This window comes from Rattus rattus, chromosome 10 (genome assembly GCF_011064425.1).
Source record: "Rattus rattus isolate New Zealand chromosome 10, Rrattus_CSIRO_v1, whole genome shotgun sequence".
NCBI lineage: Eukaryota > Metazoa > Chordata > Mammalia > Rodentia > Muridae > Rattus > Rattus rattus.
In genome coordinates, this window is record NC_046163.1 from 43,075,958 (window position 1) to 43,099,687 (window position 23,730).

The 23,730-nt window shown below is 40.5% G+C and overlaps 1 protein-coding gene across 2 annotated transcripts in view; it reads left to right on the forward strand.

The window, feature by feature from the left end:
• Kifap3 (kinesin associated protein 3) overlaps positions 1–23,730 on the forward strand; it is a 122,746-nt gene that overhangs the window by 64,014 nt on the left and 35,002 nt on the right. For both annotated transcript variants that reach the window (XM_032915456.1, XM_032915455.1), the window contains exons 14-17: positions 1,324–1,489; positions 2,092–2,217; positions 4,602–4,700; positions 7,777–7,862. In XM_032915456.1, the coding sequence (XP_032771347.1) occupies positions 1,324–1,489; positions 2,092–2,217; positions 4,602–4,700; positions 7,777–7,862 (477 nt within the window). The remainder of the gene's footprint in view (positions 1–1,323; positions 1,490–2,091; positions 2,218–4,601; positions 4,701–7,776; positions 7,863–23,730) is intronic.

Below are 23,730 nucleotides of genomic sequence, written 5' to 3' on the forward strand. Positions count from 1 at the left end.
ATCTGGAAGGCAAAGTGAAAACCCAGTGCAATGGAGACTCAATGGAATCTACCAGAGTAACCCTAGCCAAGACCCTAGTAATAGAGGACACAGAGCCTGAATCAAGGCCTCAGTCAAGTGGAGAGATTGAGAAATCAACCTAGCCACAAAAACTTCAACCTACAACTTGTCCTGCCTGCAGAGTGTGCTAGGAAGACAGCCTAGGACAGCCATTATTAAGACACCACAGAGACTTCATCCAGCAACTGAGGGGAGCAGATACAGAGTCCTACATTCAGACGTTAGGCTGAGCTCAGGGAGCCCTGCCAAGGATGGGGATGGAGGGATTGGAGGAGCCAGAGGTGTCAGGAACAGACTAGGAGAACACTGCCCACAGATTCAACTGACTGGGACTCTGGGGACTTAGAGTACAGGGAGCTTGTAGGACTATGACATAGGTCCTCTGTGTATATGTTAGGGCTGAGTAGCTTTCTGTTCTTGTGGGAATCCTAACATGGAGGTGGGGTCTGTCCCTGGGCCTCTTGCCTACTCATGGGACCCTTTTCCTCCTCCTGAGCTGCCTTGCCCAACCTTGATGTGATGGTAGGTTCTTGTTTGTATTGTAGCTTGTTATGCTGTGTTTGTTGATGTCCCTTGCTCTATTCTGAGTGGGGGTGGATTGGGAGGAGAGAAGTAAGGAGAGGTGGGAGGAGGGGAGGAAGAGGAAACTGCAGTCAAGATGTAATATGAGGGGTTGGGGATTTAGCTCAGTGGTAGAGCGCTTGCCTAGCGAGCGCAAGGCCCTGGGTTCGATCCCCAGCTCCAAAAGAAAAAAGAAAAGAAAATAAAAGATATAATATGAAAGAATACAAATTAAATAAATAAATAGATTTATTTTCAAGTAATCATAGTAATAGCTCTAATGTGTGTAAAGTGGCCACTGTATAGATGAGAGTTCCATTGTGTGCCCTTGTAAGTTACATTCTTAAAGGCAGCGGCCTGTTTTCAGAAATGGAAATAGCCTTAAGGTTCACAGCCAGTACATGATGGGGCCATGACTTGAGAGCAAGTCTTTCTGTGGGACCACAGAGGAGAAAATAGCCCTTCTTTCTTTATGTGTGCACCTTTGTACACATGGCAGGACGGAGAGAGGGAGGGAAGGAGGGAGGGAGGGAGGGAGGGAGTGCTCTCTGGAGCTGATCATCAAACCTTAGCAAGTTAACAAAGTTACATGGAGAACTATGTTTCTGTTTGCTTTTCTTATTTGTTTTTAACCAGCAGATTGAATTATTAGTTTGAATCGCCTCCTAGATTCTAACTCCATTGAAATTCTTTCATCCTCAGGATTATGTTGGGGACCTTGCAGCCCAGATTTCCAGTGATGAAGAGGAGGAGTTTGTAATCGAGTGTTTGGGAACACTGGCGAATCTGACAATCCCAGATCTAGACTGGGAACTGGTTCTGAAGGAGTACAAGCTGGTTCCATTCCTCAAAGACAAGCTAAAGCCAGGTCTGTTCCCTGTGCAGCTCGGCACAAGCTCTGGGTTTAGAATAGGGCTGTTGTCAGCACAGCACTGTGTGAGTCTGCTGCTGCAGGTGCAGACTCCTCTGACAGCTTTGTTTTGAGAAGGATTATTTGCAGGCCCCCTATTGGCTGTAAATTCTTATTTGTCCTAACAGTGATTTCTTAACATTAGTTTCCCTCTCCTCTTTATTTTTCTATTTTACTGTATTTTTATTTACATGTGCTCCTCATGTATACATACAGATGTGGAAGCACAAACACAAGGGTCTTTGAAACATTAATGAGAGTCTTTTATTGTCTGCTTTCATTATCTTTCAGTTGTATTTTCAAATAAATATTTATACCTTTCTATTGTCTCACCAGTTCCATGGGCCATCATGGAGATAGATAGACAGACAGACAGACAGACGTAAAGAAAAAAAGGACAAGAAAAAAAAAAGCAAGTCTATAAGCATGTCAAAGATCCAGAGATCCATAGGGACAGATTGGACATCTTTCAGTATTGTTTCTCTACACTCATGTTTGACAGAACAAATGGGTTTGCTCAGGACACTTCAACAACAGCCTTCCTTGCCTTGATTTTGCAGGTGCTGCAGAAGATGACCTTGTTTTAGAAGTGGTCATAATGATTGGAACAGTATCTATGGATGACTCTTGTGCTGCACTGCTAGCTAAATCTGGGATAATCCCAGCACTCATCGAACTGCTGAATGGTAATTCATTTTCATGCTAATGCACAAAGGACATTATTTTAAATTTTAACATATAAAATACAGTCTTCAATGTTATGTATTTGCTTTCCTTCATTAATCATAGGATTGACTAAATTATGTAATTACAAAAAGTGAACTTAAATAAGTCCCTGCCTTGGATTGCATAGAATAATGGGAGAGGACTGGCTGCTGTTAGGGATGTTATTGTGAAGCAGCTCTGGGCTAACGTCATGTGCCCTTCCCTCCGCTAACATGATTGCGTCACTCTTTCTGTCCAGCTGCATCTTGGGTTGGGTTAGGTCTTCTCTACTGTGCAACCCTTGTCTCTTATATCTTAACTTCAAGGTAAGAATGTTAACTTGAAAACTGATTCAAAACATCGTATTCTTTCCTAGATGTACATGATACTGTCCTCTGAAAAATAAATGTCATATATCTGCCCTGCTCAACTTATGTGACCACTGAACACTTGAAATGTGGTTGTCAGGACTAAGTACCTGAATTTTCAACTTAATTGAAATTGAATTAGCTGCAGCAGTGTGCGTCTACAATATTCCTGGCTGTCACGTGTGGTGCACATTACACACAGGAGTCCAAGCTAGGATCCATATCAGAGAAAACACACTTATCATTTTACTGTTGAATTATATCACTGATAAGTGGGCTTTGCTTGGGTTTTAACTGTGTAAGTGAAATCTGGCTGATTTTATCCTAGTGCATATTTATGAGCTCCATCTATGTCACATATAGACTTGCTCTTTTTCATCATTGCATATAGTACAATTGTATTATATATTCCTATCCTTTGTACCATTTTAATGGGTCTTGTGCTATGGGACATTAGGAATGGTAATTATTATAAATAATGTTTTTAAAACCTTTCCTTTTGGTCATTAGCATAGGTGCTATGCTTTAGATGTGTACCTAAGAGTAGAACTGCTGAGTCAGACAGTGGCATTGTTCTTTAAATACTCCCCATCTGTTTCCCAGTGCAGTGGGGCCAGTTTTCAGGCCAGTCACCAGTGCAAGTCAGGTAAAGCTGTTCTTGTCACCACCACTCAGGCATGGTGCAGAGTCCACTAATTGCAGCCTTCCTACCAGTATCTCCTTGTGAGGTTAATCTAAATTACCCCAGTAATTAATGAAATTGAACTCTAGTTTGTGGTTATTGGCCATTTAAGTCAGGCATGACTAATAAAATAAATGACCAGTATAAGTCTTTTGCATTTTTTCTTGTTTGAAAGTTTTAAAATTTGCTTGTAATTTAATATTTTTAAAAGATCCTCTAACGATATAGTCATATTTTAAAGTATTCCATCTCAGAGGTGTAGTAGGTATATATTTACTTTCATATATCCTTCTTATAGCCATAAATTTTCAGAATAGATTAATTAAGGGAAACTAGGTAGTTGGGGGGTGCATGAAAATGAAGGCAGTGGAGTGGACAGAAGAGTTGTGAAGCTGCAGGAAGTTAGCAGCAAGTTAGCAGGAAGTTAGAAAATGGCCCAAGTCCTAGAATGTTGTGCTGTAATTTGACTGAGAGAGCTGAGATGTTTAAAGAGTTAACAATCAGGTCAGAGTTTTACTGTGTCTACTCTCAATGTGAGCTTACCCCTGGAGATTATAATTGTTTTAAGAACTATGTAGGAAAAAAAAGAATTACTTACATTTTTCAATGTTTAAAACCTCTTAGAGCAAACTGTATGGAAAGAGAAAGATTGATAGCCTGGGTAGTTTAGGAAATTAGTGATGGAAATCATTTAAGGCAGATTAAACTTCCCACAGTTTAGTTCACGTGGCTACTTAGACGCTATGTTAACTGGGAACTATGTTTTTAACATATTGAACTGTTGCCAAGAGTTGATAGCAAAATTGTTATATCAATAAATCACACTTCAGTTAGGTTTCAATAAGTAATTATGCTTAATTACAAGTTTATAATAAGTATTATTAGTGATAATTATTAACATAAAATGTATCTATAGTTAGCATTTATGATAGCATTTTATTATAAAAATAGGACTGAAGCTAAAATACCTCTTTTATGCCAATATATGTAAATTTAAACGTTATGAATATTATTTACACAATATCTTTTTATACTAGTCCTCTTTCTTCTCCTGTGCTTCTGGGGTCAAACCCAGGTTGTCATGCCTACTAGGTGAGTGCTTTACCACCGAGCTACATTCAATCCCAATAGTCCAATTTCTAATAAAGGCTTAGGACTTTAGAAGGTGTTATTTTTCCGTGTGAAATCAATGTGGGGGTGGGTAAATCAAACCTGTTATTTGTTTACCTGTTGCCATCACCCAGTGTTTCCCAAATGCTTTCAGTTCAGTGTGTGAGTAGACAATTCTGTCATGCAAGCTTCTCTTTCCTTTCAGCTCAACAAGAAGATGATGAATTTGTGTGTCAGATAATTTATGTCTTCTATCAGATGGTTTTCCATCAGGCCACAAGAGATGTCATAATCAAAGAAACACGTATCCTTTTAATATTTAGAATACATAACGACAATTTAAATGTAGAAACATTCATGTATTGAAATACTGTAGAAAACAGCAAACACTGAAATGAAGTTAGATAAGGAGTCGAGCTCTTTTTATGGGAATTAGCTGGAAATAGCATGGGATTGACAGAACATCTGAAAGCTGCAGTTCTTCAGAATCTGAACCTCTGTGAATGCCAGCATGCCACCAGCGTAAAACTCACTTCACCTCATGGACCAAATTTATGTACGCTAAGAATAGCCTAGAACATGACAGATAACTGTGTATGGGAGTTACATTATGTATGTGAGATGTGTACCTGTAGCATTGCTGGCATCTCCACCACCCTAAGGGTCTCCATTTCAACTTCACACTCATAGCTTCTTATGTGAGCCTCATAGGAAATTTGTGTAGGAAATCCAATACGTGGACTCAAAGGCTTGGCGCAATTCTCCACAAGCTCCTTTCCTATTCTGTTGTCTGATGAAAATTACTTCACTGTTTTAAATGGTGTTAATCTCTTTAACACCTACAGCCTTTTTACTTTAAGCTTTAATTGCACTTTCTGGCCAAACTCTTGTAGCTTCAAAAAACCTAGTTAGAAGGTCCAGCAGAAAGATTTCTCAACCTGAATATTAATTATACTATCTTGAAATCTCCTTCAAATTAGTTTTCAAATTAGTCAATTAGGTTTGAATTCAACTTAGATTTTCAGGACACAGATAAAGCATTAAAAATTCTTGAAGTTTTAGAGGTGTCCCTCTAGCCCATAAAAAATTTATTATGAAGTCATTATAGAATGACTAAGAAAAAGAATGACAGTGTTTTATTACTAGCGGGTCTCCATTGGAAGGCAGCCATTTCATCCTGAGGACTTTAGTGAGTACTAAAGAGGTACTTGTAGGGCTGTGTATTTACCTATGTGTATAACGCAACTACTTAGAAGGCAGGTTGGTGCTACAGAAATTTAGCCAAACAACAGTGGTCAGTTTTCCACAGGGCCTCTAACCCTTCCAGGTGTGGGTTTCTGACTGAGTTTACAGTCCAAGAAGAGAGTATTGGTTACCCCCATGGCAGTTGTGCCACAGTTGCACAATGGCATGTTGGCATTGTAGCAGATAGGGTTCAGCTCAGCCTTCTCTCCCAGCAGCCATCATATAACCTTCAAGCATTTTGAAGGCTAACCAGTGAGGAGATGGTTTCCGGTTTAGTTGGCACTTAACTTCTCTTTATCTTGTAACCAAAGTCTGTCTTGTCTTTAGCAGTAAGGTCTTACCATCTGGTTCTTGTGGACAAGCAACAGTAACGACAAGAGCATACATTGTTTTGGAGGCCTCTCCGGTCTTTCTTCCTGACCAATAGCAAATGAGGAGTTAGCACACATCTGCCACTGGGGATTTTGTTTAGTTACTCACTGCCACCAGGAGCAACATTGTATAGATGTCAAAGTGTCTCTCTCTCTCTCTCTCTCTCTCTCTCTCTCTCTCTGTGTGTGTGTGTGTGTGTGTGTGTGTGTGTATTATAAAATAGATTTTCATACAACTTAACTTTTTAATTATTGCCTTTTAAAAACTAGTGCTTGCCTACAATTTATTTATTGTTCAGTTTCCTTGGCTCCTACCTTTGCTTGAATTCTATTTTGTTATTCTTTTGAAATAACTTCTATTCATATTGAAGCATTTTATATGTGCTAATATTATATGTAAACAAAAAGGTTAGAAATCTGAAAACACTATAAGAATCGGCAGGGGTCCAGGAAGACAACTCGTAGCAGAATGGTAGTGTTGCAAACTTAAGAACCTAAGTTCATTGCCTTGAACCCACATTAACAGTGGGTATGATGGTGTTGAGTGTCTAATCTCAGTACCCCCGGAAGAGGTGAGTGAACTCTAGGTATTAGTGGCATTTGTTTAAGTGTTGCGGTTTTTCTCTCAGCCTAGCTAGCCAGCAAATAATTGAGACTGCACTATTAGATTTATTTCACAGCTTTAAGGCACAACAGCTGAGCAGTGTTAATCTATTTTAACCCTCTAAACTAATCTGGCTGCCTCCCAGTCAAATCCCTGAGATACTTGCATGTTAGGGCTCTCTCTGCCCTGAGTGTTTTAACATGGTGTCTCCTGGAACCTCTACCTGCAGTGAATCTCCACTTCCTTTTTCTCTCCCCAACTCCCCTGGCTGGAAGGAAGTTCTGCCCTATTCTCTCCTCAGCTCAGCCATTAGCTGACCAGCTTCTTTAGTGACCAATCAGGGAAAAATTGGCAAGGAATGTTTACACAACATTGAGACGGAATTTTCAGAATAAGGATTCAAACCAGCTATGGGGGCACAGAACTCAGCATCTGAATAATACAAGAATCTTTACACAGTGCCCAATACCATTGTGCCTACATCTGGGACTCACTGGCTGCCCTGCCCGCTGAGCCTACTTGCTAATGAGAGGCCCATATGTAAAAGTTGTCTTACTTACTCTCTGCCTTGTACTTCTCTTAGGAGTCTGTTGTGTTTAGTTTATGTCCAGTTTTCACTTTGGTGTTCTTTGTTGAACTATTTTGTTTCTCTGGGTTTTCTTTGCACATATGTTATATTTGCACATATGTTTTATTGTTTCTTTAAATTCTTTTATTTTAAAATGCTTTGTTGTTTTAAATGGCATATTATGTCTCCAGTTTTTCTTCTTACTATAGCAACAATATGAGATTTGACTGATTCATTATTTGCTCATATTCATTGACATATGAAATAAATTACCCTGAATATCATGAACATGAAAGATAGAGAAAGTAATTTCAGCTCTTTCTGACACTGTCTCCCCACCTCCTCCCATGTATGTGTGTGTGAGTGTGAGTGTATTGTGTATGTGAATGCATGAGTGTGGGGATGAGTGTATATGTGTGTGTGTGAGTATATGTTAGTGTGTGTGTGTGTGTGTGTGTGTGTAAGTGTAAGAGAGAGTGTGTGTATGTGAGTGTTTGTCTGTGTGTGGCATGTTGCCATAATGTTATGTGTAATTTCTCTGTGACTGAGTAACAATTCGATTCATTTTGCATCCTTAACCACTTTTATTCAGAAGCTCCAGCATATCTCATAGACCTGATGCATGATAAAAATAATGAAATCCGGAAAGTCTGTGATAACACGTTAGATATTATCGCAGTAAGTACTTTCTCTACAAAACCTATACTGATTTTATTTTGTGAAAGAGAAGACATTGTAGACCTAATTTGAACTATTGATGTTAACACAACTCTACTTTTGTTAAGATCTAGAAAACTCTTTGATCCAAGTTAGGTCTTTGGGCGTTCAGCTTTTATTTTTTAATATTTTTTCTCATTTTTTAATTTACATTTTAAATGTTACCCTATTTCCCGGTTTCCCCTCCAGAAACCCACTATTCCACCCCCAGCTCCCCAACCCCCACTTCTATGAGGCTTTCAGCTTTTAGCTATAGGCTCATGAGAGGAGTTTGCACATAATTACAGTGCAGTCTGATCTCTGCATTATCCTAGAATCAACTTTTAGAAGCGTGTATAGAAGATGGCAATGTCTGTAAAATGAATCAAAATTTATTTAAACTATTTTCTCAGTTATTTGATTATATTGTTGAAACTGGGGCATTTAAAAGTATACGTAAGTAGAGGGACGAGCTACGTCTTAGGTTAGAAACTGGCTGGACTTAGATTTTCTCCAAAAATCAAGATCCCGCTGTAGAGCTCTTCTTGGACTCGAGCTTTAGGGTAGGGCTGTGTTGTAATCACGAATGCTTTTTAACTTTTGCTGTATACTGATGACATAGCATGCCTGCTACCTTCTCTGAACTGCATTTCTGCCATGTTGTAAGGTTTCCTGATGGTAGCCTATCCAGTAGTGTTAGGAGCTTAACAACCTCTTTAAACAAATTGACAAACATTTTTTGAAAACTGATTACCTAATTCATTGAAAATAAGCTGAGTTAACTTTTCTGTTAGTGATTTAATTGCAGAGTAGAAAATTAATGACAGAAACTTTCTTGTTGATGTCCCTGTCCAGTTTTATTTTGGAAATTCATCTTACTTGATGTCAGCAGCTTTTTAAACTTGGCTAAGTACCGCTTAGTGGTTTTGAATTAAATTGATTAAATGCTGTTTTAGCTTTGATCTAAGCCAGAATAGGGAATATATGTAGAAAAGGATTTTTACCAATGTATCATAGCTTGCTAGAAATGGCCATGGAGGTTATAAACATAAAGTATTTAATACTCTTGGGGAACAATTTAATGGCATATATACCATTTCAAATACACCCCCATGTCATTGCGTATAAAATATGCACTATAAGAACAAGGGGCCGCTTAGAGGTGTACGTGTGTGAGTCTCTAAGCAGAGAGTCCAGTAGTGAGCTGTAGCACACCGCTTCCTGTGCTCCAGTTCCTCTCTGAGAAATGGAAGGTGTAGTTGGACAGGCTTGGCAGGAGTTTTACTTCAGAATTAACTAAATGGTAGCTCTAAAGATAACCTTAATGTAAGAATATTTGACACGAAGTATGAGTTTGTTGCAGGATAACATCTTATCCCAGTTAAACATGGGATTTGAGCTCACGTTGCCTGCCTTTTGCTTGGAGTTGCCTCCACCCCGTGCACAGTTCCCTCACAGTCACTGCAGCTTCCCTTCTCTGCAGCCACAGTTTTCTACTGATCTCATAGTAAGGTCTGTTCTTAACCTTTACCCTCACTTCCTCTAACGTCATTTCAATTTAATCTTTTTTATTGAATATTTTATGTATTTACTTTTCAAATGGTATCTCCTTTCCAAATCTCCCCTCGGGGAACCTCTCCCATCTCCCCTCCCCCTGCTTCTATGAGGGTGCTCCCCCTCCCACCAACCCACTCCCACCTCAACACCCTTTGATTCCCCTACATTGGGGAAAAGAGCCTTCACAGGACCAAGGGCTTCTCTTTCTATTGATGCCATACAATGTCATCCTCTGCTACATATGCGGCTGGAGCCAAGGGTCCCTCCATGTATACTCTTTGGTTAGTGGTTTAGTCCCTGGGAGCTCTGAGGGGTCTGATTGGTTGATATTGTTGTTCTTCCTATGAGGTTGCTAACCCCCTCCTTCAGTCCTTCCCCTGACTCCTCATTTGGGGTCCCCGTGTTCAGTCCAATGGTGAGCCTTCGACTCTGTTAGACTCTGGCAGATCCTCTCAGGAGACATCTATAACAGTCTTCTGTCAGCAAGCACTTCTTGGCATCCCCAGTAGTGTCTGGGTTTGGTGTCTGTATATGGGCTGGATTCCCAAGTTCGGCAGTCTATTGATGGCCTTTCCTTCAGTCTCTGCTCCACTCTTTGTCCTCATATTTACTTTAGACAGGAGCCCCTCTGGGTTAAGAATTTGAAGATGAGCCCCCAATGAGGGGTGGGTTTGCCTAACCTCTAGATATGGTCTCTACAGGTTCTCCCTCCCCTTCATTGGGCATTTCAGCTAATCTCATCCCTCTTGCTTTCCTGGCATCTGGCACTTGCTGGTGGCTACCCCGAGTTTCCCATCCCCCATTGCTACACATCTCTGTTCAAATTCCTGACCCTCTGTATATCATCCCAATCTCCTCCCATACCTGATCCTATCCCCCTTTTTAGCCCTTCAGCCTCCTCACTTCTTTTCACTCTCCCACCCTCTACCTCCTGTGAGTATTTTGTTTCCCCCTTCTAAGAAGGACTGAAGCATCCACACTTTGGTCTTCCTTCTTCATGAGTTTCATATGGTCTGTGAATTGTATCTTGCATATTCTGAGCTTTTGGGCTAATATCCACTTATCAATGAGTGCTTACCATGTGTTTTCTTTTGTGATTGGGTTACCTCACTCAGGATGATATTTTCTAGTTCCATCCATTTGCCTAAGAATTTCATGTAGTCGGGCTGGAGAGATGGCTCAGCCGTTAAAGGCTAGGCTCACAACCAAATATATAAGAATTTCATGTAGTCATTGTTTTTAATAGCTGACATTTTCTGTGTCCTTGTTATATATGTTGGAACATCTGTTGGGTATATGCCCAGGAGTGGTATAGCAGGGTCCTTAGGTAGTGCAATGCCCAATTTTCTGAGGAACCTCCAGACTGATTTCCAGAGTGGTTGTACCAGCTTGCAATCCCACCAGCAATGGAGGAGTGTTTCTCTTTGTCCACATCCTTGCCAGCATCCATTGTCACCGGAGGTTTTTATCTTAGCCATTCTGACTGGTGTGAGATGGAATCTAACTGTATTAAAATGATACTCATTGAGAAAGCAAAGACCACCAACAACGCAGGTGTTCATTTCCCTTTGTCCCCTTCTTCAGCCTTCATTTTACGTCGTTGCTCACATTCTCCCTGGGGAGACTTATAGCTTGTAGTCAGCATTAAACTGTAAAGCCACAAAGAAAACCGTGCTAGATAATATTGTGAAGAGCCTTCTTGTCATGAAGACTTCAGAGGGATCTGGAAGCCCCACTGTGCTGTTCGGCTGGCTCAGATCCTGCTCGTGCTTCCCAGAAGTGAAATCCAGTATAGCGGGTAGAAAGGTACCAGGATATGGAAACAAGCCTTATTTTACTAAAAACATACTTATTTTATCTTTCTGCCATTGGACTATAAGGTCCAAATTTAGCTAGACAGTAGAGAATTATAACAAACTCTAAGAACATAATTTTCCTCACTTAGATAGAAGCTCTGATCATAATTCAGCCTTTGACTTTCAGAAAGGGGCAGGTTGATCTCCTACATTCAACTTATTTTTAAAGCATATATTAAAGAATCTCGTGAACCCTTTAAGATTGTGACCACTCAGTTTACAGTGATACTTCTGATCCTTAGACTTGCTGTAAGGACTAGAGACGATGCTCATGGCACATTTAACCCGAGTGAGCAGTCAAACCAAGTTGAGAAATCTATGCATAAGTTATTCGAAGCACCATTTCCCTTCTTTAGGACAAGTAAATATCCACATTCTTTGCTTTCATTTTGATTTTTAGGTGACATCAGAAGATAAACCGCTTGTTGTCTTGATTAATCTCAGTGATTCTGAGTGTGTACTTCAGACAGATATATTACTGCTCATAGCTTATATTTGACGTTGCCCCACAGACTGGATGAATTTGGATTTTTATAAAATTTTATGCTATGACAATTTACAAAATAGGACTATTAATTGCAAAATGTATATTTTAGGACCTTTAGCCAAAAGGAAGCTGCCTTTTCTACTGTAAAAATACCTTTTTAGTTGAAAGATCCCCATGTTCTAATTTTATAGTAGCTTATTTTACTTTAAACTCAGTATTATACTCCCAGCTTTCTGAGCATCCTCATTTAGGGGAACTTCGAGGAGAAAAGCATCTTTTTTAATTATTGTTACTTGAGAATTGTATCCAGTATGTTTTGATAATAATCCCTTTTGGCCCACTTCTCCATCTCCTCCAGGATCCACCTCTCTATTCCATACCAATCCGACTTTGTGTCCTCATTTGCTTTCTGTTAGCCCATCAATCTCATTAGCGTTACCTGTGTACTCTTGGATGTGGGCTGTCCACTAACTGTGTTAGACCTAACAGGGGCCATGCCCTTAAATACATCAAATCTCTTCTGTTGCTCTCTGTCTCTGTCTTGTGCCCAGACCCCCATGCTGCTTTTTGTCTGACTTGAACTCGTTTAGGTCCTGTGCATGCTGTCACAACCACTTGAGCTCCTGAGTGCATGTGTACAACTGCTGTAGTGTTCTGAAAACACCTCTTCCTGGTAGTCATCTGCCATCTCTGGCTCTAATCAGTCTTCCTGCCCCCTCTTCCTTCATGATCTGCAGCAAGCCATTTTCTTATTAAATTATTTTAATTATTTACATTCCAAAAGTTGCCCCCTTTCCCAATCCTCCCCACCCCACCACGCCTGTGAGAGGGTGCTCTCCGACCCACCCACATCCACCTCAACTCCACCAGCATTCCTCTTTCCTAAGGCATCAAATTTCTACAGGATTAGGTTCATGCTCTCACTCTAAGACCATACAAGGCAGTCCTCTGCACACAGGTGCCTTGGGTATACAGGTAACCCATGTATACTCCTTGTTTTGGGACCTAGTGTCTGGGAGCTCTGAGGGGTCAGGTTAGTTGACACTCTTGTTCTTCCTATGGGGTTGCAATTCCCTTCAGCTCCTTTAGTCCTTCCTGTAACTTAATCCAATGTTAGTATCTACATTTGTCTGAGTCAGTTGCTGGTAAAGCCTCTCCAAGGACGGCCATTCAGGCCCCTCTCTGCACGCACAATGTGGTTTCAGTAATAGTGTCAGGATTTGGTGTGCGCACATGGGATAGATTCCAAGTTGGGCTGGTCGCTGGGTGGCTTTTCAGTCTTGCAGCAAGCCATCTTTTTTTTTTTCATCTTTATTAAACTGGGTATTTCTTACTTACATTTCAATTGCTATTCCCTTTCCCGGTTTTCAGTCCAACATCCCCCTAACCCCTCCCCTTCTCTATCGGAGTTCCCCTCCCCATCCACCCCCCATTACCGCCCTCCCCCCAACAATCACGTTCACTGGAGGTTCAGTCTTAGCAGGACCAAGGGCTTCCCTTCCACTGGTGCTCTTACTAGGATATTCATTGCTACCTATGAGGTCAGAGTCCAGGGTCAGTCCATGTATAGTCTTTGGGTAGTGGCTTAGTCCCTGGAAGCTCTGGTTGCTTGGCATTGTTGTACATATGGGGTCCTGAGCCCTTCAAGCTCTTCCAGTTCTTTCTCTGATTCCTTCAACGGGGTCCCGTTCTCAGTTCAGTGGTTTGCTGCTGGCATTCGCCTCTGTATTTGCTGTATTCTGGCTGTGTCTCTCAGGAGTGATCTACATCCGGTTCCTGTCAGCCTGCACTTCTTTGCTTCATCCATCTTATCTAGTTTGGTGGCTGTATATGTATGGGCCACATGTGGGGCAGGCTCTGAATGGGTGTCCCTTCTGCCTCTGTTCTACACTTTGCCTCCCTGTTCCCTGCCAAGGGTATTCTTGCTCCCCTTTAAAGCAGGAGTGAAGCCTTCACAGCAAGCCATCTTAATGCACTGTTCTGCTTGCACAAAAGCTGCCGGTCTTCCATTTTCAAGTCACTGTTACTGATCACAGTGGAGGATACAACTTTCCATCCAAATCTGTTTCAGGAATAAAAGAGAGTTTGGTGTTATTTGAAGCTAGAGAAACATTGTGAAGCAAAGTGGGAAAGCACTAAATAAAGACATCAAGGGACAGTGTAATGTTGCTGGCCATGCTAAGTAATAGTGGCTAAGTATTTTTCATCCTGTAAGGACTTCATTAGAAACTCATCTGTGATAGGAGTGGATGATCCAGAGGCCTAAACTCACGAACTGAAACAGGTGTTTCTTTTGGTTCTTTGTGAACTAAGAGGGTTGCATGTATTGCATACTGCAGCCTCGCTGGGGGTACCAGTAAACTGTTGCTGTGTGACTGAGGTTGCTTGTGGCTTAGAGAGGCAGGGAATGAATGATGCCCATGTGGGGAAGAGCAGGGAGCCCTTATGAGAGAGCTGGCTACCTGGACATCTACGATTTTGGTTTAGTGGATCATTTTCTTTTCTCCCTGGGCCTTGGAAATCTTAAAAGGAGGAGAACTTACACATCTGTCAACAGGGCTTCTAAAACCCACTTCTGCCATTAGTATATCCTCAGCTTCCTGTGAAGTATTTGAGGACCTCAAAACATCCTCTCAAACCGGCAAACACACCCCTCTTCAGACATGGCTGTGTTGTCATTCATTTAAAGCATGTTATCTATGCACATAGTACGTGAGAGACACTAAGATAACTATGGAGCTCAGTAGCACAAGGCCATTGAATATCAAAGTTTACAGTCTAGATTCTGGAGATCTGTAATCTGAACACATGAGCTTGTCAGCCCAGAACAGGAATGTGACAGGGCCCTCAGTAGATGTTCTATGCCAACTACATAGTGCTCACAAGAGAAGGGATAATTAGGTTCTCAGGTTCAGTGCCATGTCTTTTGTCTTTCTAACCCCCAGTGTCCTGGCGTGTGCTTGACTATTCGGGTGGCTGAGATTTGTATGATAGTTCTTCCTTTTTCAGTAATTAATTATGGCCACAGACAATGAATGTGTTCAATAATCAAATTAATACCTGGTCTAGTATTTTAACTTGGAAAATAAGGTCATCTTATAAGTACAGAACAGTTTATATTAAATAGGGCTGGCCTACTTAAATGAGATAAACTAATGAAGGTATAAAAGCAGAGTAACCTTCCTCACAAAGATTTCCAAGAAAACCTTGATCAGACAAAAAAGCTGGTTTAATAATCCTGCTACCTAGAACACTTTAAATGTATCTGACAATAGTTAAGTTACAGAGAAAAAATGTATTGGGTTAGGATTAGAAATCAAGCTTTCAAAAAGCAGAGAATGTGGGGCACGAGAGTGTAGGTGAGGGGGGAGCACTTTCATACAGGCAAAAGGGAGGGGGAGGGCGGATGTGGGATAGGGGGCTGGTGGAAGGCTAAGCAGGGAGTGGGATATCTTGGGATGAGGGGTTGGTGGAGGGAGTAACCTGGAAGTGGGATATCATTTGAGATGTAAATGAATGGGATGATTAATTTTACAAAAAGAATTGAATAAAATGGGTAGTCACCCTTTATACATCTCTTTCTCTTTACCTCCCACTAAGATGTATGCGTGTGTGTGTGTGTGTGTGTGTGTGTGTGTGTGTGTGTGTGTGTTGCACACATGTGCATATATGCTCTGTACCTGTGTGTGTGTGTGTGTGTGTGTGTGTGTGTGTGTGTAAGTGGGGGTACCTGTGTTGGTTAGAGTGCAACCTCAGTGGTTGGTCCTCACTTCTCACACTATTTGAGACAGGATATTTTTGTTCACTGTATCACATACCACACTAGCTAGCCCTTGAGCTACTGGTCATTGACCTGTGTCTGCCTGCCACCTTGCCATGGGAGCCCTGGGAATGCAGAGGCTTGCAGTGGCGGCTGGCTTTATTTTGGTTCTGCAGATGTGAAATTGGGTTCTCACACTGGAGTTGGTAACCCCTTTACCCACCCCAAGGCATCACTCCAGCCTGGCTCTCACTATTAATTGTGGGTGGAGACAGAGCACAGAGACCTTTCTAATGAATTGTTGATAGAACTTGTAAAATCATCTTGCCAGACAGCTAGAGCTGGCTCCTGTTTATAGACACATAAAATTTAATTTATCAGTGTAAGTACATTTTAAATTTTTTTTCTTAATTCTATAAAATGAAATTATACTTAATGCCAAGTTTGTTTGGCCCTCTTTTGTAGTTCTTCTTTTATCACATAGAATTTAGGATATTTTTCCAGCTTGTTAGAAATTAAATAAAAGAAAATGCATATTCATGAAATTTTTTGTATATTTCCTTTACTGATTCTTACATGTCTTGCTTTACTTGGATTAAATGACCACAGTTGGACTTGAAACCCAAACAAAGCATTAAAAAATGAAAAGTCATGATTACTTAATTAAATAAATTTCATATAATTATATATAAGGTCTAAAGTGGCATATTTAAAATGCTATTAGTACAGGTTAGTCTCCTCATTACCTTTTTAAAAATTTGTCTAAGGAGATACTCATACCTAAAAGTTTGCTTTAAGATTTGCCTCAGTTGAGGCTGTGTAAAGGTCCACACTAGGACAGCCATGTTGAGAAAGGCAGTATATACATAAAAGCCAACAGCTTTATTAAATGTATGTTTATTACTCCCGCCTCTGCCCTGCTGCCTATACCCATATAACAAAAAGAAATATAAATATATGTGTATTTTTGAGAAAATGTTTTTAAGCTATAAAAGCCTCCCTTTTTGGAGCTTTTTAGCCTTAAAAAACAGGACTATTTCAGACTTGTTTTAATTTAGTATAAAAACGTTATTAAATAAACCATATTACAGAGTCAATTAGGGTCTGCCAGATTAAAGAGGGGAAAATCTGTTCTCCATCAGTGGCTCCAGGCCACAGAGCAGGTCTGTGTAGCTCTGTGTTATCCTAGAGTGTGTTAATCAGATACAAGGTGTGACGGAAGCCACTGACAGGAGTTTCCCTGACAATGCCCAGACGCTGATAATAGGCCGGGTGAGCCTTGAGAATGTTTCAGTGGTTAAACAGTAAACAAAGTGATGTAGAACTTCAAAAAGGATGGCACATTCCATGTAAAACCAAACCATAAGTCTTTGGTGACACGTAAGGGTTTATGGAACCTGAGTGCCTAAGATCATAATGTCAGAAGCTGAGAAGAGGGGAAAATAAAAGACAAAACCTGTTTTCCTTTAAATACAAGATAGAATGAAAACTTAGAGCCCAGCGCTACATGCCTGCCTCATGAAGAGAGTGTTCAGCAGTGAGAAGTGTGTCCCTGGAGCATTCCTACAAAGGCTTGATGGACTTGGATATGCCCTAGCTGGGACTCAATGCTCACAGCCGTTTCCCAGTATAGGATGGAAACTGGGCATGGAGAGAGCACAGGAACCCCAGAGGGGTGCCCTGGGGAACTGATTGTCATATGCTGAGTTTGTTAATTTTTGACTACTCATTTGGGGATGCTAGGCTGTGTGCTTCCAGCACTCTTAGTTATTTGGGATAATTCTTTAACACCTAACAAAGTAAAAAATATTTATGGTAGGGTTTTATTTATAGAATGTTAGATGTTGACTAACTCCTAAATATTTTTTACAAGTGAAAAACCTGAGACTAATGTGATTAAAATGTCTTTTAACAAGATATATACTTCAGTTAGCTGCAGAGATGTAACTGGGAGTAGGTCTCTCGACTGCCAGTTGAGTGTCCTTTATATCATATCACATTATCAACTCAGAGTCTAAGATACAGAGAAGGGACAATTTTGTAATGGCTATCAAAGGATGTCCTTGGGGATTCCTGAACAATTGGCTAGCAGTAACAGAATGGTAGCCTGCTGGAGTACAAGGCATTTCACTGCTTCTCAGTAAAATGGATGAAGGAATATATAAAGAAGAAGGTAATTGTAGATTTGTGGAGATGGGCAGCTAGGCTGTGACAACGTTTCCTGTTGTGTGGGGCGACTGGGCTGTAAAGTTCCCTATGTCTTTAAGATTGTCACATTTTTAGTTAGTGAATGGTAGTTGATTTAGTTTGAATTTTATTGTCTAAAATTATGCTTTTGGGCACTCCCACAGTATAAAACCAAGGGCCACTGCTTAGCTTGCTAAGTACACTCTCAACAGAGTTAAGTTAAATCTTAGATTCTTTACCAACTCCAATAAAGCTTTTCAGACACAGAACGTTGGCCATCAGACTCTGCAGCAAAACAAGTCCTCACTTTTTTCTAACTAGTATGTATTACCAAGGAACAAAATTAGAGTATTTAAGGAATAGCATGTTACAAATTAGATATTTCATTCTAAGATGCTTTATTTGGTAAATATTTGAAACTTCAGTTAGGTCATCCCTCACTGGAAGGAGCCGTAGCCCAGGTTCAGTGTCTGTGAAATGTGTTGTACTTGGCTTCTAAATCAAAATGATGATAATTTTCATTACTAGCTACTAAACTTTGAGTTTAGGTATGACAGTGACTCACACATAAAGGCACTGACCACCCACCCTAATGACCTGAGTCCAGTCCAGGAGCCACGTGGTGGAAGGAGAGGCAGAAGCAGAGCTGCTCTCTGACCTCCGTGAGTGCACCCATGGCTCATGCACCCCACACCACAGTAAATAAAGAAGTGATAGACTTGGATTTAGAAACTCATTAAAACACACACACACACACACACACACACACACACACACACACACCAGGATTTAGATATTGTGAGTGGTTTTGAATAATGTTCAGGTTTCAACAAAAAATTTACTTTTATAATTATAAGATCAAAATATTTTCAAAAAGCAATGTTCTAACTCGTTTAGAATTTAAAAAGAATCATCAACTTGATCAAGATTTCCTGCCATTTAATTCATGGTGTTCTAACACGGAAACATAACTATTAAATCTTGGGGGTCACTTTCATGCCAACACTGCTGAGCATGGCAATGTGGTTTTGGCAGCAGGATTCTGTAAATATTGCTGTAGCTTTTGTGAAATGTAACTTCTGTTTCCTAGGCGATATCAGTTTCCTCCTCCTCACACCTTCTCATTTTCCCCAGAGTGCTTTCAGCAGCAGTCCTCCTGTCGGGCACTACACAGTTGTAGAATCAGACTGTTGTGAGGGCAGTACTAAGGCTAAGACCCAAAGCTCATTAGTTACCACAGATGCAGTCTTGAAATCGAGGATGCTTATTTTAATTTTATTTATTTTGTGCATGTGAGTGTAACATACATTTGTGACCGTGCATATGCAGAGGTCAGAGGACAACAGAGAGCATGGCATGACTGTCATATTTGGAGCAAGATTCTATGCTCACTGCATTAAAAACGTGTTTTACTAGAAGAGTTTCAAAAGTCAACCGTGGAGACCCCAGGATATTTTTGGTTCCTTAGTTTGGCTGTACCAGTCTTCCTTTTAAAAACTCACATTTATGTGCAGGTTCCGTAATTGTTGTGTTGTTGAGGAAGAAGGATGAGGAGATGACTCAGATGACATAAAGACCTACTTTCAAATAGCTAGCATCCCCTTTAAAAAGTAGAGCAGAGACACCTATCAGTGTGTAGGCAGGGACAGGGAGCTCCTGCAGGTTACTGGCTGGCCAGCCTAGGCTCTTCATTGAGTTCCAGGCCAGAGAGTGGCATGGCACATGTCTCCAAGAGACACAACACTCCAGGCTGACTCACCCACACATGTGGACATGAAGATGCACAGAAAACACACACACGCATACAAATACCATAAGAGTACGCAGGATAAAAAGAGAGCTGATGTTTTTGGATGCATTATGATGAGCCATGTGCTTAGACATTTGTTAGATTGTTTTTTAACTTTTAATTGTGTGTGTGTGTGTGTACATGCATGTGCCACAGTGTGTGTGTGTGTGTGTGTGTGTGTACATGCATGTGCCACAGCTCACATGGAGTGATTGCACTTGGGTCATCATGTGCTGGTGCACATGCCTTTACTTACAGAGCTGTCTAGCCAGCCCAGATTATTTTTTTATAGTTAGGATAAATATATCTTACAAATGGTATATTTATTCAATAGAACTAGAGTATGTATACTTTATGAATATATTAGGGGCATAATTTTTACCTATATCTGTAAGATTTTACATGTACTATTGGGAAGCAAGTTTTGTTTTTAGTGGTATGACTCAGCCCATGGTTTTAAATGCCCTGCGCCATGAATTTCAGTTACTATTTTTACACTAACAATTCAAATATGTGCTTGAAATTTAAATTCTAATAACATAATCAGATCATACATTTCCCTTGAATGTCTCTTTATTCAGATAAGTCATATTTCTTTAGTTTTTTAAATTTTTATTTATTTATATTCCATTCGTTGCCCCCCTAAATCCCTTTCCCATAGTTGTTCATCCCATTCCTCTTCCCCCTGGCCTCTGAAAAGGTGCTTCCCTGCCCACCACGCCTCCCCCTTCCCTGTGACCTCAAGTCTCCCACGTCTCCTCCCACTGAGGCCAGACCAGACCAGGCAGTCCTCTGCTACATATGTGCCCAGGGCCTCCACCAGCCCAGGTGCTCCTGGTTGGTGGCTCATTCTCTGGGAGCTCCCTGGGGTCTGGGTTAGTTGAGACTGTTGTTCTTCCTATGGGGTTGCTCTCCCCTTCAACTTCTTCAGTCCTTCCCCTAATTCAACCATACGGGTCCCCGACTTCAGTCCAGTGCTTGGGTGTAAGTATCTGATTCTGTCTCAGTCAGCTGCTGGTAGGGCTTCTCAGAGGACAGCCATGCTAGGCTCCCGTCTATAAACACATCATAGTAATAGTGTCAGGCCTTGCCTTCCTCCCCAACCCCTCATGAGATGGATCCCAAGTTGGGCCAGTCAGTGGGCAGCCTTTCCTTCAGTTTCTCCTCCACTTTTGTCCCTGCAGTTTTTAGACAGGAACAATCTGGGTCAGGAATCTTGACTGTGGGTCAGTGACCCTGTCTCTCCTGTTGAGACCCTGCCTATCTACTGGAGTCGGACTCTTTGAGTTCCCTTTCCCTAATGTTGGGCATTTTGGTTAAAGTCACCCCCAATGAGTGTCTCACCTCCTGGGTCTCTGGTACCTTTTAGAGGGTCCTCCCCACACCTTCCACCCCCTCCCCCAAGGTTGCTTGTTTCCACTCATTCCCTCGGCCCTCTGGGCTTTTCTCTTGTCCTGTCCTCCCATATCTGATCCTGTTCCCATTTTCCCCAACTCACCCCTCCTCTCCCACTACCTCCCATGATTATTTCCTTCCCTTTTCTAAGTGGGATTGAAGCCTCCTTACTTGGGCCTTTCTGCTTGTTACACTCTTGTAGCCTGTTGGTTGTATCCTAGGGATTCTGTATTTCTTGGCTAGTATCATCTTATCAGTGAGTACATACCATGCTTGTACTTTTGGGTCTGAGTTAGTTACCTCATTCAGGATGATATTTTCTAGTTCCATCCATTTGCCTGCAATAGACACAAATAGTATAACATATCTAGGTATAACTCTTACCAAGCAAGTGAAAGATCTGTATGACAATAACTTCAAGTGCCCCCCCAAAAAAATATCAAAGACGACCTAAAGATGGAAAGATCTCCCATGCTCATGAATTCAAAAGATTAACATAGTGAAAATGACCATCTTGCCAAAAGTAATGTACAGATTCAGTGTAATCTCCATAAATTTCCAACACAGTTCTTCACAGACATGGAAAGAGCAATTCTCAACTTCATATGGAAACACAAAAAACGCAGGATAGCCAAAACTATTCTCAACAATAAAAGATCTTCTAGGGGAAATCACCATTCCTGACCTCAAGCAGTATTACAAGGCAATAGTGAAACTGTATGGTATTGGTACAGAGACAGACAGGTAGATCACTGGAATAGAATTGAAGACCCAGAAGTATAAACCCACATACCTATGGACACTTGATCTTTGACAAAGGAGAAAAGAAAGCATCTTCAGTAAATGGTACTGGTTTAACCAGCTGTCTGTATGTAAGAGAATGAAAATACATCCATATTTATTACTTTACACAAAGTTCAAGTCCAATTTGATCAAGGACCTCAACATAAAACCAGATACACTGAATCTAATACAGGAGAAAGTCGGAAAGACCTTCGAACTCATTAGCACAAGGGGAAATTTCCTGAAGAGAATACCAATGGCTCAGGCACTAAGATCAACAATTGATAAATAAGACCTCATGAAACTAAAAAGCTTTTGCAAGGCAAAAGACACCATCAATAGGACAAATTGTTGACCTAGAGATTGGGAAAAAAATCTTCACTAACCATTTTCACTAACATCTGACATAGGCTAATATCAAAAATATATAAAGAACTCAAGAAGTTATCCTCCAAAAACCCAATGATTTGATAATGAAATTGCCATTACTGTCATCAGAAGTACACCATCTTCACATTATGAAAATGTTACTTTTTTTTTCAAATAAATTCATTGAATTTTATTTTCATAGCAAAAAAACCACCATAGTTTCCCCAGAATTTGTTAGCCAACAAGTCAGAGAAAAAAGAAATTAAGCCCTGGCCTTGTTGCTTGTTCTATAACAGTACATGACTGTTATTTCCAAGTAAATGTTTTTACTAGCAGAAATAGTAATGGCTTCTACATTATTGTTAATATATATGGTAAAAATTGTGACATTTTAGGTTTAAATCAGAATCAAGGGTACTTTATACGAATTAAAGACGAGAATGAATACAAGAAGGTTCAAGAAAGAAATGCTGACAGGCTTCAGTGAATGCCATCATGGAGAAGTTAGCTTTAGAAATCCAGCGTGTAATTCAGGAGAGCAGAAACTGCAAGATACACAGTTCCCATGGTAGCTAGATAGATAAATATGTAAAGAAAATCAGTATGTAGACAAATGGATATGCAAATACAAAGATAGATGATAGGTTGATGGAAGAGTTCCTGAAAGTCACTGAGGTTTTTCTACCATTGAACTAGCAATAAAGAACACATTGAATCTTCAGATTTTTGTACTATTAAAAAGTAAGCTATTACCAATTAGTTTTATATATATTGTCATGATTGGATGTATCAAAAGATTCCATAGAATATAAATGGGTACTTATCATGGACACTTAGAACATGTAATGAATAACTAGGTCACACAATATGAGACAAAGTTGAGAAATGATTGAAAATATATTGTTTGCCTTACCAAAGGTTAAAGAGGCAAGAGAGAAGAACATATTTTATGTTCTAGTTAATTCTTAGGATTCTTTGAGCAAACCTGAACAAAAGGAACAAGCTAGAAGGGTCAGAAGCCAGACATGTCATAAACCTCTGAAGGTTTCATGGAAAGCAGAAAAGTGCTAACGCCATCAGTGTCTAAGGGACCACCCCAGTGCACTGCAGATTGTGGACTTAGTTGCTCAGAACAACAAATGACTTGTTAGGATGTCAGATAACTGTCAAGTCTGCTTGTTGTATTTACAGCATATTCTGCTTCTCAAGTCAACCTTCATCAAAAAGGCATAAGAAGGAAGTCATATATGTATATTTTATTGGAGGCTCCAAATTTAATTCAGTAGTAATTCATTGACAGAAAATACATATTTTTGTTTTATTTTGTTTTTTAGTGAAACAATATGCTTTATTGGGGTAACTTACAGGAATATGGGTGAGTTACTTGCAGGAGCAGAAATGACTCAGACAACTGCATCACCAGAATTCATCCCAGCATGGGTGACAGCCTACTGAAGCTGGAAATCTGAATCATATTCCACAGCCTTCAGGCAGCTCAACAATTGGAAAATGTCCTTTCCACGTGACTTCAGTCTATTCCTCTTTGAGGCAGCAAAGCTGGTTTGCTCTCAGAGTCTTCTTTGCAATTTGGTTTGTGAGTGGCTCTCAGCAGTTTTTATTGCTTATAATGGCAGGGTGAAGCCTCACTGTACACCGCCACTTTCCAG